This window comes from Nerophis ophidion, linkage group LG22 (genome assembly GCF_033978795.1).
Source record: "Nerophis ophidion isolate RoL-2023_Sa linkage group LG22, RoL_Noph_v1.0, whole genome shotgun sequence".
Lineage (NCBI taxonomy): Eukaryota > Metazoa > Chordata > Actinopteri > Syngnathiformes > Syngnathidae > Nerophis > Nerophis ophidion.
The window spans coordinates 8,877,862-8,893,445 of NC_084632.1; the positions used below are offsets into that span (position 1 = coordinate 8,877,862).

Genomic DNA, 15,584 nt, shown 5'->3' on the forward strand with positions numbered 1-15,584 from the left:
TCTGGGTTCTTCCGAGGATGCCGTAGTCGTAATGATTTGTGCAGTCCTTTGTGATTTGGGGCTATAAAAATAAACACTGATTGATTGATTGATTGAAGTATTTATCAAGTAGAGAAGCCAACATGAGAGTTGCATGAAGCAAACAACGAACCAAGACTGAACAACGGGAGAAGGCAGGCTTAAATACAAGGAGACTGTCACACCGCGGTGAGGGAAGTCTTGTCTGGGTTTTTCCGTCTTGTGATTTACGTGTTTTATTTTGAAAAGCTACCCTCTTGTTTCAGATCACGGGCCCTTCCTCTTGTGTCACCAGTCTGGCGTCATCCCTGATCCCGGATTGTTTCCACCTGCTTCCCATCATACCCATATCCTATTTAAGCTCACGCTTCCTTTTGTCCTGTGCCAGATCGTCTTGTCTATCGTGCCTTTCTAGCGTCCATGTCCATGTCCCTGATAACCTCCTTGTCTTGCTCCTTTTTCCCTGGTTCTCCCTTTTGGATCAAGCAGTCTTTTGCTGTAATTTTGAGTTTACTTTTTCTTCCTTCTAGCGCCCTTTGTTTTCCTTTGTCTACATAATTGGTGAGTATTTGTTTTTCCAAATTTCGTATTTATTGCCTCATTGATTGAGTGATTTTTTTTTGTTTATTCCTGGTTAGTGTTTATATATAGATCGTTTGTGTTTTTTTCCTCCTGTTGAAGCGCTTTTGGTTAATTCTTATTGATATTCTATTTTTGTTAGTTTTTTCTTAGATTAGTATTCCTCATTATTTTGGAGGGATTTTGATTTACTTGTTTATCCTTGGAATTATTTTCCGCGCTTTGTTATGATTCTTGAGAAATCCTTTTTGCACTGGAGGTAAAAAGTTATTTCAAAATAAAAGCTTTATTTTTGAACTTCCTCTCTGCATCTGGGTCCTCTCCTTACTCCGAGTCGTATCAGAGACAGTAATTATAAACAGGTGTGTGTCAAAAAACCAGTGCAGGTAGAACAAATGAGAAACCATGGTAACAAGACAAAACAAGGAAGTGCACAAACCAGGGATCGGAAGAGTCCAAAAATAATCAGGAAACACAAAAGGACTCAAAAACCAAAACAATGTATGATCCAGGCGGCGGATCATAACAATCTGCCTTATTATGGGGTATGAGTACAAAACAGCGTCACCATTAAAGAACCCAATCACTGATTCATGTTTGAATACCTTTTCCATTTTCTTTTATGTGAACAATATTCGGCAACGCACAAAACATTCCAATATCCGGCCAACCTTCCAACAAATCCTAACCAGAGTTCACATTTTCACCTTGCATCAGTCGTCACCGCTCAACAATTTAGTTTTGGGAAAGGGAACAGGCAGGAAGTGGATTGATTCCATGTGGCTTTGAGGCGGCTGCCAGACACCTGTAGTTCTGGAGCGAGCTGGCCCCGAGGGATCGCTCAGCGAGTGGACTGGCTTCCAAACCCGAGTTGTGGTTAGAACACAATCCCCTCTTTTTCAGGGCCAAAAAACACCACAAGAGCTCTCCGGAGCCCGTGAATCTCACCGGGAGAAGAGTTTTCTTTTCTCCGAGAAGGACAGGGAAGGAGACTTTTCCTTGGACTTGAAAGTGAAGGTTGCAGTGGTGAGCGAGAGCAAGGGTACGTGTCGCTCGCAGAACCACAAGTCACTCCGGCGTTGACAAAGGTTGGAGACCTTGCTGTAATGGCAGAAAGGCGTCTGAAGAAGCCACCGTAGAAGTGGAAATGGCTTTTCACGCTAGGAAGAGTGCTAATGCAGGAGCCCAGCACGGCTGGCGCTGCTCCAAGGTCTCAAAGCTCACAAAGGAGACGAACCGCTAGGAGGAGTGGATAATCTGCCAACACGGAGGATTGGCTATGCACTTGACTTTGCTCTGACCTCTTACATGAAGGCTAAAATAAATATTTCACTCACAACACTCAATAGTGTCCACTGCTTGAATTCCGTCACCTTCTGTTGTACAGCAAGCATCACGCAAACTATCGGGGTACGAAAGAGGCTTAAATCTTCCTGCAAAAAGACAATACCGGCAAAAAAAAAAAATCTAACTTTGTAATGGAATAGATTTATACTTTATCAAAGAAATACAAACCCCGTTTCCATATGAGTTGGGAAATTTTGTTAGATGTAAATATAAACAGAATACAATGATTTGCAAATCCTTTTCAACCCATATTCAGTTGAATATGCTACAAAGACAACATATTTGGTGTTCAATCTCATTAAATGTATTTATTTTTGCAAATAATAATTAACTCACAATTTTTTGTGGCTGCAACACGTGCCAAATTGTGTGGCCAGTGAATGTGTGAGTTCCACGGGGAAGGAGGTGATACAGGTGGATACACGGGGAAGGAGTGATAGAGGTGGATACACGGGGAAGGAGTGATAGAGGTGGATACAAGGGGGAGGAGTGATAAAGGTGGATACAAGGGGGAGGAGTGATAAATGTGGATACACGGGGAAGGAGTGATAGAGGTGGTTACACGGGGAAGGAGTGATAGAGGTGGTTACACGGGGAAGGAGTGATAGAGGCGGATACACGGAGAAGGAGTGATAGAGGCGGATACACGGGGAAGGAGTGATAGAGGCGGATACACGGGGAAGGAGTGATAGAGGCGGATACACGGAGAAGGAGTGATAGAGGCGGATACACGGGGAAGGAGTGATAGAGGCGGATACACGGAGAAGGAGTGATAGAGGCGGATACACAGGGAAGGAGTGATAGATGTGGATACACGGGGAAGGAGTGATAGATGTGGATACAAGGGGAAGGAGTGATAGAGGTGGATACACGGGGAAGGAGTGATAGAGGTGGATACAAGGGGAAGGAGTGATAGAGGTGGATACACGGGGAAGGAGTGATAGAGGTGGATACACGGGGAAGGAGTGATAGAGGTGGATACAAGGGGAAGGAGTGATAGAGGCGGATACACGGAGAAGGAGTGATAGAGGCGGATACACAGGGAAGGAGTGATAGATGTGGATACACGGGGAAGGAGTGATAGATGTGGATACAAGGGGAAGGAGTGATAGAGGCGGATACACGGGGAAGGAGTGATAGAGGCGGATACACGGGGAAGGAGTGATAGAGGCGGATACACGGGGAAGGAGTGATAGAGGCGGATACACGGGGAAGGAGTGATAGAGGCGGATACACGGGGAAGGAGTGATAGAGGCGGATACACGGGGAAGGAGTGATAGAGGCGGATACACGGGGAAGGAGTGATAGAGGCGGATACACGGAGAAGGAGTGATAGAGGCGGATACACAGGGAAGGAGTGATAGATGTGGATACACGGGGAAGGAGTGATAGATGTGGATACAAGGGGAAGGAGTGATAGAGGTGGATACACGGGGAAGGAGTGATAGAGGTGGATACAAGGGGAAGGAGTGATAGAGGTGGATACACGGGGAAGGAGTGATAGAGGTGGATACACGGGGAAGGAGTGATAGAGGTGGATACAAGGGGAAGGAGTGATAGAGGTGGATACACGGGGAAGGAGTGATAGAGGTGGATACACGGAGAAGGAGTGATAGAGGTGGATACACGGGGAAGGAGTGATAGATGTGGATACACGGGGAAGGAGTGATAGAGGTGGATACACGGGGAAGGAGTGATAGAGGTGGATACAAGGGGAAGGAGTGATAGAGGTGGATACACGGGGAAGGAGTGATAGAGGTGGATACACGGAGAAGGAGTGATAGAGGTGGATACACGGGGAAGGAGTGATAGAGGTGGATACACAGGGAAGGAGTGATAGAGGTGGATACACGGGGAAGGAGTGATAGAGGTGGATACACAAGGGAAGGAGTGATAGAGGTGGATACACGGGGAAGGACTGATGCAGGTTGATACACGGGGAAGGAGTGATAGAGGTGGATACACGGGGAAGGAGTGATACAGGTGGATACACGGGGAAGGAGTGATAGAGGTGGATACACGGGGAAGGAGTGATAGAGGTGGATACACGGAGAAGGAGTGATAGAGGTGGATACACGGGGAAGGAGTGATAGATGTGGATACACGGGGAAGGAGTGATAGAGGTGGATACACGGGGAAGGAGTGATAGAGGTGGATACACAAGGGAAGGAGTGATAGAGGTGGATACACGGGGAAGGACTGATGCAGGTTGATACACGGGGAAGGAGTGATAGAGGTGGATACACGGGGAAGGAGTGATAGAGGTGGATACACGGGGAAGGAGTGATAGAGGTGGATACACGGGGAAGGAGTGATAGAGGTGGATACACGGGGAAGGAGTGATAGAGGTGGATACACGGGGAAGGACTGATGCAGGTTGATACACGGGGAAGGAGTGATAGAGGTGAATACACGGGGAAGGAGTGATAGAGGTGAATACACGGGGAAGGTGTGATAGAGGTGGATACACGGGAAGGAGTGATAGAGGTGGATACACGGGGAAAGAGTGATACAGGTGGATACACGGGGATGGAGTGATACAGGTGGATACACGGGGAAGGAGTGATGCAGGTGGATACACGGGGAAGGAGTGATGCAGGTTGATACACGGGGAAGGAGTGATAGAGGTGGATACACGAGGAAGGAGTGATACAGGTGGATACACGAGGAAGGAGTGATAGAGGCGGATACACGGGAAAGGAGTGATAGAGGCGGATACACGGGGAAGGAGTGATAGAGGTGGATACAAGGGGGAGGAGTGATAGAGGTGGATACACGGGGAAGGAGTGATAGAGGTGGATACACGGGGAAGGAGTGATAGAGGTGGACACACGGGGGAGGAGTGATAGAGGTGGATACACGGGGAAGGAGTGATAGAGGTGGATACACGGGAAAGGAGTGATGCAGGTGGATACACGGGGAAGGAGTGATAGAGGTGGTTACACGGGGAAGGAGTGATAGAGGTGGACACACGGGGAAGGAGCGATAGAGGTGGATACACGGGGAAGGAGTGATGCAGGTGGATACACGGGGAAGGAGTGATAGAGGTGGATACACGGGGAAGGAGTGATAGAGGTGGACACACGGGGAAGGAGTGATAGAGGTGGACACACGGGGAAGGAGTGATAAAGGTGGATACACGGGGGAAGGAGTGATAGAGGTGGATACACGGGGAAGGAGTGATAAAGGTGGATACAAATCCAGGTGCCACTCACCTCTTGAGAGAGGAAAGGGATGATCTGAGCGCAGATGGCACTGAGACGCTTGACGATCTCTGCCTGTGACGGGAGGAGAGAAGGCAAGTCAATGCATGACATCTGGCAGAGTAATGAGTGCACCATGAACATATGATACACATTTACAGCACATTAGGCTTTTGCGGCATTAAAAACAAAACCCCACAAAAGAAACGTGCCTCTAATGAGCAGGGGGTTCGTGTCGGGACAGCACAACCACAAGACCAGAATGTGCATGGAATGTGGGAACAAAGAGGCAGCTTGAAGTCAGCTTTCAGCACCTTTACATTTTCTTTTTTTGTCTACTCCATCTTCTTCCTCGGAGTCAGGGTTTAAACCCACAGGACACTTCATTAGGTACACCTTTCAAACCCGAGGAAGGGTTCTAAATACTGCCTTTACACTGTTAGTAATGCTTTACTATTGTACTGTACAACCACATGTTGTATTCATTTTTTGTAAAATTACTAAACAATGTTGTAACATATAAATAAGAGGTCTCCTAAGTTCCGCCCGTACTTCTAGGACAGGGGTCGGGAACCTTTTTGGTTGAGAGAGCCATGAAAGCCAAATATTTTACTATGTATTTCCGTGAGAGCCATATAATATTTTTTAACACTGAATACAACTAAATGCATGCATTTTTAGGTAGGACCAAACATTTTAAGAGTATAATAAGTGTCTTCTTCTTTTTAATAACATTGTTTTTCTGAAACTAACCAATATTGAATAAAATAGTTCTTACCATTAATGCGACTTCTTGAACAGGTGCGGTAGAAAACGGATGAAAGGATTAAAATGTATGAGAATGTTTTATATTTTGAACGTTTTTTTTTTAGCACTGATTACCAGCGGAATGATTCAATACTTAACAATCGCTGTGTTTTTCAACCGCTGTGCCGTAGTACTCTAGTGTGCCGTGGGAGATTAGGTAATTTCACCTAATTGGGTTAAAACTATTTTTTTCGAAACAGTAATTATAATCTGCAAATGTGTCTTTGTTGAGTGTCTGTGCTGTCTGGAGCTCGGCAGAGTAACCGTGTAATACTCTTCCATATCAGCAGAGGTGGGTAGAGTAGCCAGAAATTGTACTCAAGTAAGAGTACTGTTACTTTATAAATGTATTACTCAAGTAAAAGTAAGGAGTAGTCACCCAAATATTTACTTGAGTAAAAGTAAAAAGTATGTTGGGAAAAAACTACTAAAGTACTGAGTAACTGATGAGTAACCTGTTCCTTTAATGATTACGGCAACAAATAATGCACAAAAACATAAAAATAGCAATGAGCAAATTCACAGCCAGGAATATCTCTTAAGCAACTCTAACAATATTATATATTAAATAATAATACATTAAAATAAAAATAAAAATTAAGGCAAATTGAGCCACAGTAACTTAACAGCACCATAGGCTCAGTAGGCATTGATTGATTGATTGATTGAAACTTGTATTAGTAGATTGCACAGTACAGTACATATTCTGTACAATTGACCACTAAATGGTAACACCCCAATAAGTTTTTCAACGTTTATCAATTATTTAATAAATGACCAAGTCGAGGTGATCTACCTCAAATATACATATACATACACACATATCATATATATATACATACCTTTATATATACAGCATATAATTTATATTTATTTATTTTGCCGTTTTTGTTCACATGTTAAAGGTGTTTTAATGAATATACATGCATGTTTAACATATAGATTCCTATCATTAATGAAGACAAAAGTATAAGTTGGTGTATTACCTGATTCTGATGACTTGCATTGATTGGAATCAGACAGTATAGTGCTGATAACGTCCCGGTTTTCAAATGGAGGAGAAAAAAAGTTCCTCCTTCCTGTCTAATACATCATGAAAGTCGTTGGTGTTTGGCATCTTATTTTTCCAGCTTCCATATTCGTTTTTATACACTTTTCAAGAAATACATTGGCGGCAAACTCCGTAGCTTGCTAGCTTGTTTGCTCTGGCTTTCGGAGACTCTTATTTTGTTGGCGCAGGCGCGGTGGAGCGGCACTTTTATTGTGAAGACAGGAACTGTGCGATCAGTTTTTGGCTTAGGGTTGGAAGTACGGTTGAAATAAAAAGTGTCTTTTTTCGTTTACACTTTTGATTGATTCATTGATAGATTGAAACTTTTATTAGTAGATTGCACAGTACAGTACATATTCCGTACAGTTGACCACTAAATGGTAACACCCCAATAAGTTTTTCAACATGTCGGGTTCTACGTGTGACGGTCACGTGACCACCTGGCTCTGTTTGATTGGTCCGACGTCACCAGTGACTGCATTTGATTGGTGAAACGCAGGCATGCGTAGATCCTACTTTGAATGCGTGTCTGACAAAATCAAAACAAACAAAGCGTGCATTAACAGATGGATTAAAAAAAAGTAGCGAGCAGCGACCTGATTGCAGATAAATGGAGCGGAGTAAAAGTAGTGTTTCTTCTCTATAAATATACTCAAGTAAAAGTAAAAGTATGTTGCATAAAAACTACTCTTAGAAGTACAATTTATCCCAAAAGTTACTCAAGTAGATGTAACGGAGTAAATGTAGCGCGTTACTACCCACCTCTGCATATCAGTAGGTGGCAGCAGGTAGCCAATTGTTCTGTAGATGTCGAGAACATGGTATGTCGTGATCCCAATATGGGGGAGGCAGCGTGTAGGTAAAAAGGTATCCAACGCTTAAACCAAAAATAAACAGAAGGGGAGTGCCGCTAAGAAAAGGCATTGAAGCAAAACAAAGCTAAAACTGAACTGGCTACAAAGTAAACAAAAACGGAATGCTGGACGACAGCAAAGACTTACAGTGTACGGAGAAGACGGCGTCCACAAAGTACATCCGTACATGACATGACAATCAATGATCTCCCCTCAAAGAAGGAGTACGTCCTCACAACTTAGTCTTGATTGCGAAAACAAAGCAGGTGCGGGGAATAGCATTCAAGGAATACATGAAACTACTACAGGAAAATACCAACAAAAGAGGAAAAGCCACCAAAATAGGAGCGCAAGACACAGGAAAACACCAAAAAACAAGTTACGGCGTGATGTGACGGGTGGTGACAGTACACCTACATTGAGACAAGAGCTATAGTGATGCATGGTTGGTTTTGGTTTGAATTCGTATCCAACAATTGCGAGAACAACTTTTTACTGTCAGTATCCGCTAATGAGTTTCATTTTTTTAATGTTTTCTGCTGGTGGTTTGCCTCGGAATTTTTCCAATGACAAAAATGTGCCTTGGCTCAGAAAAGGTTGAAATACACTCACTTATCGTGTTAAGTAATGCCAGCTAAGATGTATCTAAGAACCACATGCAGTCATCAAAAGAGCCACATCTGGCTCTAGAGCCATAGGTTCCCTACCCATGTTCTAGGACAATGTCAGTAATTCAGGTAATGATCAAGAATTGCACTTAGAAGTGTCCACAGCACAGCAGGTTTATATCTAACCCAGTGGTTCTTAACCTGGGTTCCATCGAACCCTCGGGGTTCGGTGAGTCGGCCTCAGGGGTTCGGCGGAGCCTCCGCAACGGAGGTAAAGACACATTTGACTTATCGTGTAGATAAAAAGTTCTCCCTATCAGGATATTATGGATACCCCCAAACATTGTTCCCTCTAATTTTCCATCTGATTTGCAGGTTGTTTGATTGATCGATTTGAAACTTTTACTAGCAGATTGCAAAGGGAGAGAATACATTATGTTAAACAGTACAGTTTACACAGTACAGTACATATTTAGTACAACTGACCACTAAATGGTAACAGCCAAATACAAACCCTGTTTCCATATGAGTTGAGAAATTGTGTTAGATGTAAATATAAACAGAATACAATGATTTGCAAATACCTTTCAACCCATATTCAGTTGAATGCACTACAAAGACAAGATATTTGATGTTCAAACTCAAACTTTTTTTTTTTTTTTGCAAATAATAATTAACTTAGAATTTCATGGCTCCAACACATGCCAAAGTAGTTGGGAAAGGGCATGTTCACCACTGTGTTACATCACATTTTCTTTTAACAACACTCAATAAACGTTTGGGAACTGAGGAAACTAATTGTTGAAGCTTTGAAATTGGAATTCTTTACCATTCTTGCTCGATGTACAGCTTAAGTTGTTCAACAGTCCGGGGTCTTGTTGTCGTATTTTACGCTTCATAATGCGCCACACATTTTTGATGGGAGACATGTCTGGACTGCAGGCGGGCCAGGAAAGTACCCGCACTCTTTTATTACGAAGTCACGCTGTTGTAACACGTGGCTTTGCATTGTTTTGCTGAAAAAGTCATGATAACGTTGCTTGGATGACAACATATGTTGCTTCAAAACCTGTATGGACCATTCAGCTTTAATGGTGCCTTCATAAAAAAAAACTTACAAACCCCGTTTTCCATATGAGTTGTGAAATTGTGTTAGATGTAAATATAAACGAAATACAATGATTTGCAAATCATTTTCAACCCATATTCAGTTGAATATGCTACAAAGACAACATATTTGATGTTCAAACTGATAAACATTTTTTTTAATCATTAACTTCAGAATTTGATGCCAGCAACACGTGACAAAGAAGATGGGAAAGGTGGCAATAAATACTGATAAAGTTGAGGAATGCTCATCAAACACTTATTTGGAACATCCCACAGGTGTGCAGGCTAATTGGGAACAGTTGGGTGCCATGATTGGGTATAAAAGCAGCTTCCATGAAATGCTAATTCACAAACAAGGATGGGGTGAGGGTCATCAGTTTGTAAGTAAATTGTCGAACAGTTTTAGAAAAACATTTCTCAACGAGCTATTGCAAGGAATTTAGGGATTTTACCATCTACGGTCCGTAAAATCATCAAAAAGTTCAGAGAATCTGGAGAAATCACTGCACGCAAGTGATGATATTACGGACTTTTGATCCCTCAGGCGGTACTACATCAAAAACCGACATCAGTGTGTAAAGGATATCACCACATGGGCTCAGGAACACTTCATAAAACCACTGTCAGTAACTACAGTTGGTCACTACATCTGTAAGTGCAAGTTAAAACTCTACTATGCAAAGCCAAACCCATTTATCAACAATACCCTGAAACGCCGCCGGCTTGGCTGGGCCTGAGCTCACCTAAGATTGGACTGATGCAAAGTGGAAAAGTGTTCTGTGGTCTGACGAGTCCACATTTCAAATTATATTTGGAAACAGAGGACGTGGTGTTCTCCAAAACAAAGAGGAAAATAACCATTCGATCTGTTATAGGCGCAAAGTTCAAAAGCCAGCATCTGTGATGGTATGGGGGTGTATTAGTGCCCAAGGCATGGGTAACTTACACATCTGTGAAGGCACCACTAATGCTGAATAGTCCATACAGGTTTTGGAGCAACATATGTTGTTATCCAGGCAACGTTATCAAGGACGCCCCTGCTTATTTCAGCAAGACAAGTGTTACAACAGCGTGGCTTTGTAAAAAAACAGTGCGGGTACATTCCTGGCCCGCCTGCAGTCCAGATCTGTCTCCCATCGAAAATGGGTGGCGCATTATGAAGCGCAAAATACGACAGCTGAGACCACGGACTGTTGAACGACTGAAGCTCTACATAAAACAAGAATGGGAAAGAATTTCACTTTCAAAGCTTCAACAAATAGTTTCCTCAGTTCCCAAACGTTTATTGAGTGTTGTTAAAAGAAAAGGTGATGTAACACAGTGGAGAACATGCCCTTTCCAGACTACTTTGGCACGTGTTGCAGCCATGAAACTCTAGGTTAATTATTTGCAGTTTATGAGTATGAACATCAAATATCTTGTCTTTGTAGTGCATTCAATTGAATATGGGTTGAAAAGGATTTGCAAATCATTGTATTCCGTTTATATTTACATCGAACACAATTTCCCAACTCATATGGAAACGGGGTTTGTACCAAATGTTGTGGCAGGACAGTGTATAAAGATGAAAAGACATTTTGTGTCAATATAGCCATATAAGTCACATAAAGATCACATTTTCGACGCGCACACACACAAACACACAAACACACACACACACACAGGCCTCTGTTGTGTGTCTAATTCTATCTGTCTGAGTGCCCTCAGCCTCATTTTGTTCTCTTCTTCCTCCAACAGCTCTCACACTGAGCCATTATCCCGCTATTCACCCTCCTCTTCTGCACTGCTCTCTCATCTCTCTCTTTCTAGTTTTCCACAGTTCCTTTGCCAGACAGTTTTGATTCACCCCCGCACCACTCTCCTTTTTTTTTTTATTTCTCAATTATTAGCTTTCCTCTTCTGCCTTTTCATTTCTTTCTGGGCCGTTCTTCTTCTGGTTCCTTCCCCACCACCTGGGGGGGATGCTGAAAGGTGAATGGGGTGGGAGGTGTGTGTGTGTTGGGGGGTTGTGATTAAAAGCAGCGATGTCTCTGGCAGGTTTTGGACTCCCAAACACACTGCTCTGTACTATGAGCCATCCTGTCAGTCATCACACACACACACACACTTCCTCATTGCGTCACACATTTATTACAGTCTATGGCACTCTTAGGGATTTATGCATGGGAATTTGCTTTATTTAACAACATAACTGCATTCTATTACACAACGAGATTCTCCTGCTACTACATCTACCAGAATTAGGAGTAGTACTAATATTACCGTATTTCCTTGATTAGCCTGCCTTGAATTACTGCCGGGTCAAACTCGCTCCCCAAACTTATAAGCGCATGCTTAGTTTTACCGCCCGGTCAAATTCGTGACGTCACGAGCGACGCTTCCCCTGTCGTCACTTTCAAAATTATTAGGTTATTTTTGCTTTCACTATTTGTAAACTAGGTGTCTTGTTCCACAGACATACAGATCACACTAATAGTCGTGATATATAAGAACTTTAACACTCTTACTAATATGCGCCACACACTGTGAACCCACACCAAACCAGAATACCAAACACATTTCTGGAGAACATCGGCTCTGTAAGACATTATAAACCCAACATAACACTTACCCATGACTCTTACCGGCTATATTATACACCCCGGTAGCACCAAACCCCGCCCCCTCCCCGCGCGTCGGTTGAGGTGGGTGGGGTTGGGGGCGCGTGTATAATATAGCCAAGAGTCATGGATGCATGGCATTGTGGGTAGTTATGTTGCGTTTATAATGTGTTACAGAGCCTATGTTCTCCAGAAATGGGTTTGGTGTGGGTTCACGGAGTGTGGCGCATAATAGTAAGAGTGTTAAAGTTGTTTATATCACAATTATGTATTTTTACTTTTGCTATGTGTAAACCAGGTCTCTCGTTCCACAGCCATACAGATCACACTGATGGTTGTGATATAAAACAACTTTAACACTATTACTAATATGCACCACACACTGTGAACCCACACCAAACCAGAATACCAAACACATTTCTGGAGAACATCGGCTCTGTAAGACATTATAAACCCAACATAACACTTACCCATGACTCTTACCGGCTATATTATACACCCCGCTAGCACCAAACCCCGCCCCCTCCCCGCGCGTCGGTTGAGGTGGGTGGGGTTGGGGGCGCGTGTATAATATAGCCAAGAGTCATGGATGCATGGCATTGTGGGTAGTTATGTTGCGTTTATAATGTGTTACAGAGCCTATGTTCTCCAGAAATGGGTTTGGTGTGGGTTCACAGAGTGTGGCGCATAATAGTAAGAGTGTTAAAGTTGTTTATATCACAACCATGTATTTTTACTTTTGCTATGTGTAAACCAGGTCTCTCGTTCCACAGGTCTCTCGTTCCACAGCCATACAGATCACACTGATGGTTGTGATACAAACAACTTTAACACTCTTACTAATATGCGCCACACACTGTGAACCCACACCAAACCAGAATAAACACATTTCTGGAGAACATCGGCTCTGTAAGACATTATAAACCCAACATAACACTTACCCATGACTCTTACCGGCTATAGTATACACCCCGGTAGCACCAAACCCCGCCCCCTCCCCGCGCGTCGGTTGAGGTGGGTGGGGTTGGGGGCGCGTGTATAATATAGCCAAGAGTCATGGATGCATGGCATTGTGGGTAGTTATGTTGCGTTTATAATGTGTTACAGAGCCTATGTTCTCCAGAAATGGGTTTGGTGTGGGTTCACGGAGTGTGGCGCATAATAGTAAGAGTGTTAAAGTTGTTTATATCACAATTATGTATTTTTACTTTTGCTATGTGTAAACCAGGTCTCTCGTTCCACAGCCATACAGATCACACTGATGGTTGTGATATAAAACAACTTTAACACTATTACTAATATGCACCACACACTGTGAACCCACACCAAACCAGAATACCAAACACATTTCTGGAGAACATCGGCTCTGTAAGACATTATAAACCCAACATAACACTTACCCATGACTCTTACCGGCTATATTATACACCCCGCTAGCACCAAACCCCGCCCCCTCCCCACGCGTCGGTTGAGGTGGGTGGGGTTGGGGGCGCGTGTATAATATAGCCAAGAGTCATGGATGCATGGCATTGTGGGTAGTTATGTTGCGTTTATAATGTGTTACAGAGCCTATGTTCTCCAGAAATGGGTTTGGTGTGGGTTCACAGAGTGTGGCGCATAATAGTAAGAGTGTTAAAGTTGTTTATATCACAACCATGTATTTTTACTTTTGCTATGTGTAAACCAGGTCTCTCGTTCCACAGGTCTCTCGTTCCACAGCCATACAAATCACACTGATGGTTGTGATATAAACAACTTTAACACTCTTACTAATATGCGCCACACACTGTGAACCCACACCAAACCAGAATAAACACATTTCTGGAGAACATCGGCTCTGTAAGACATTATAAACCCAACATAACACTTACCCATGACTCTTACCGGCTATATTATACACCCCGGTAGCACCAAACCCCGCCCCCTCCCCGCGCGTCGGTTGAGGTGGGTGGGGTAGGGGGCGCGTGTATAATATAGCCAAGAGTCATGGATGCATGGCATTGTGGGTAGTTATGTTGCGTTTATAATGTGTTACAGAGCCTATGTTCTCCATAAATGGGTTTGGTGTGGGTTCACAGAGTGTGGCGCATAATAGTGAGAGTGTTAAAGTTGTTTATATCACAACCATGTATTTTTACTTTTGCTATGTGTAAACCAAGTGTCTTGTTCCACAGCCATACAGATCACACTGATGGTTGTGATATAAAACAACTTTAACACTCTTACTAATATGTGCCACACACTGTGAACCCACACCAAACCAAAATAACAAACACATTTCTGGAGAACATCGGCTCTGTAACACATTATAAACGCAACATAACACTTACCTAGAATGCCATTCATCCATGACTCTTACCGGCTATAGTATACACCCCGCTAGCACCAAACCCCCCGCCCCTCTCCATGCGTCGGTTGAGGTGGGCGGGGTTGGGGGCGCGTGTATAATATAGCCAAGAGTCATGGATGCATGGCATTGTGGGTAAGTGTTATGTTGCGTTTATAATGTGTTACAGAGCCAATGTTCTCCAGAAATGTGTTGGGTGTGGGTTCACAGAGTGTGGCGCATATTAGTAAGAGTGTTAAAGTTGTTTATATCACAACCATCAGTGTAAAAGGTATGGCTGTTGACCAAGTATGCATTGCAATCTCGTATGAGAAGCAGCGAAATGCATGCGTCCGGCCGGCACGCAGATAGCGTGGTGAAAAGGTGGGCATGATGACATGTTGTAGAGCAGTGGTCCTCAACCACCGGACAGCGGCCGCAGAAGAATTTTTTATTATTATTTTTTTTTTTTATCACTCTCAATTTTTTACTGCATGCCATTGGTAAGCGCAGGGGTGAGAAGAGGTTTTAGAATTATTAGCGCCTGCTTACTTTTACCGCATGCCTTGAGCAAGCGCAGGAGTGAGAAGAGGTTTTAAATTAATTAGCGCCCCAGCGGCTTTTCAAGGAAATACGGTATATTAATAGTGAATCATGATACCAACAATTTGATGGCATCAAATTCTAAAGTTATTATTTGCAAAAAAAAAATTGTTTATCAGTTTGAACAACAAATATGTTGTCTTTGTAGCATATTCAACTGAATATGGGTTGAAAATTATCTGCAAATCATTGTATTCCGTTTATATTTACATCCAACACAATTTTCCAACTCATATGGAAACGGGGTTTTTAGTATGAGTATTTCGCTATTTTGGATTGATTGATTGATTGATTAAATGAAACTTTTATTAGTAGATTGCACAGTTCAGTACATATTGTAAGCCTTTGTAAAAAGACGCAATCATGTCTGTTACATGAGTTGATGTCATTTCTTAGCACTGCTCTGAAAGTCTGGTTTATTGTTCTCTCATTGCAGTTTTGTCGTCACATTGTAGCTGGGATAGGCTTAAGATTTCGC

At 43.0% G+C, this 15,584-nt stretch overlaps 1 protein-coding gene across 1 annotated transcript in view; it reads right to left on the minus strand.

The window, feature by feature from the left end:
- LOC133540959 (transducin-like enhancer protein 1) overlaps window positions 1–15,584 on the minus strand; it is a 372,555-nt gene that overhangs the window by 233,267 nt on the left and 123,704 nt on the right. The window contains exon 5 of the mRNA XM_061884044.1: window positions 5,160–5,222. Within this exon, the coding sequence (XP_061740028.1) occupies window positions 5,160–5,222 (63 nt within the window). The remainder of the gene's footprint in view (window positions 1–5,159; window positions 5,223–15,584) is intronic.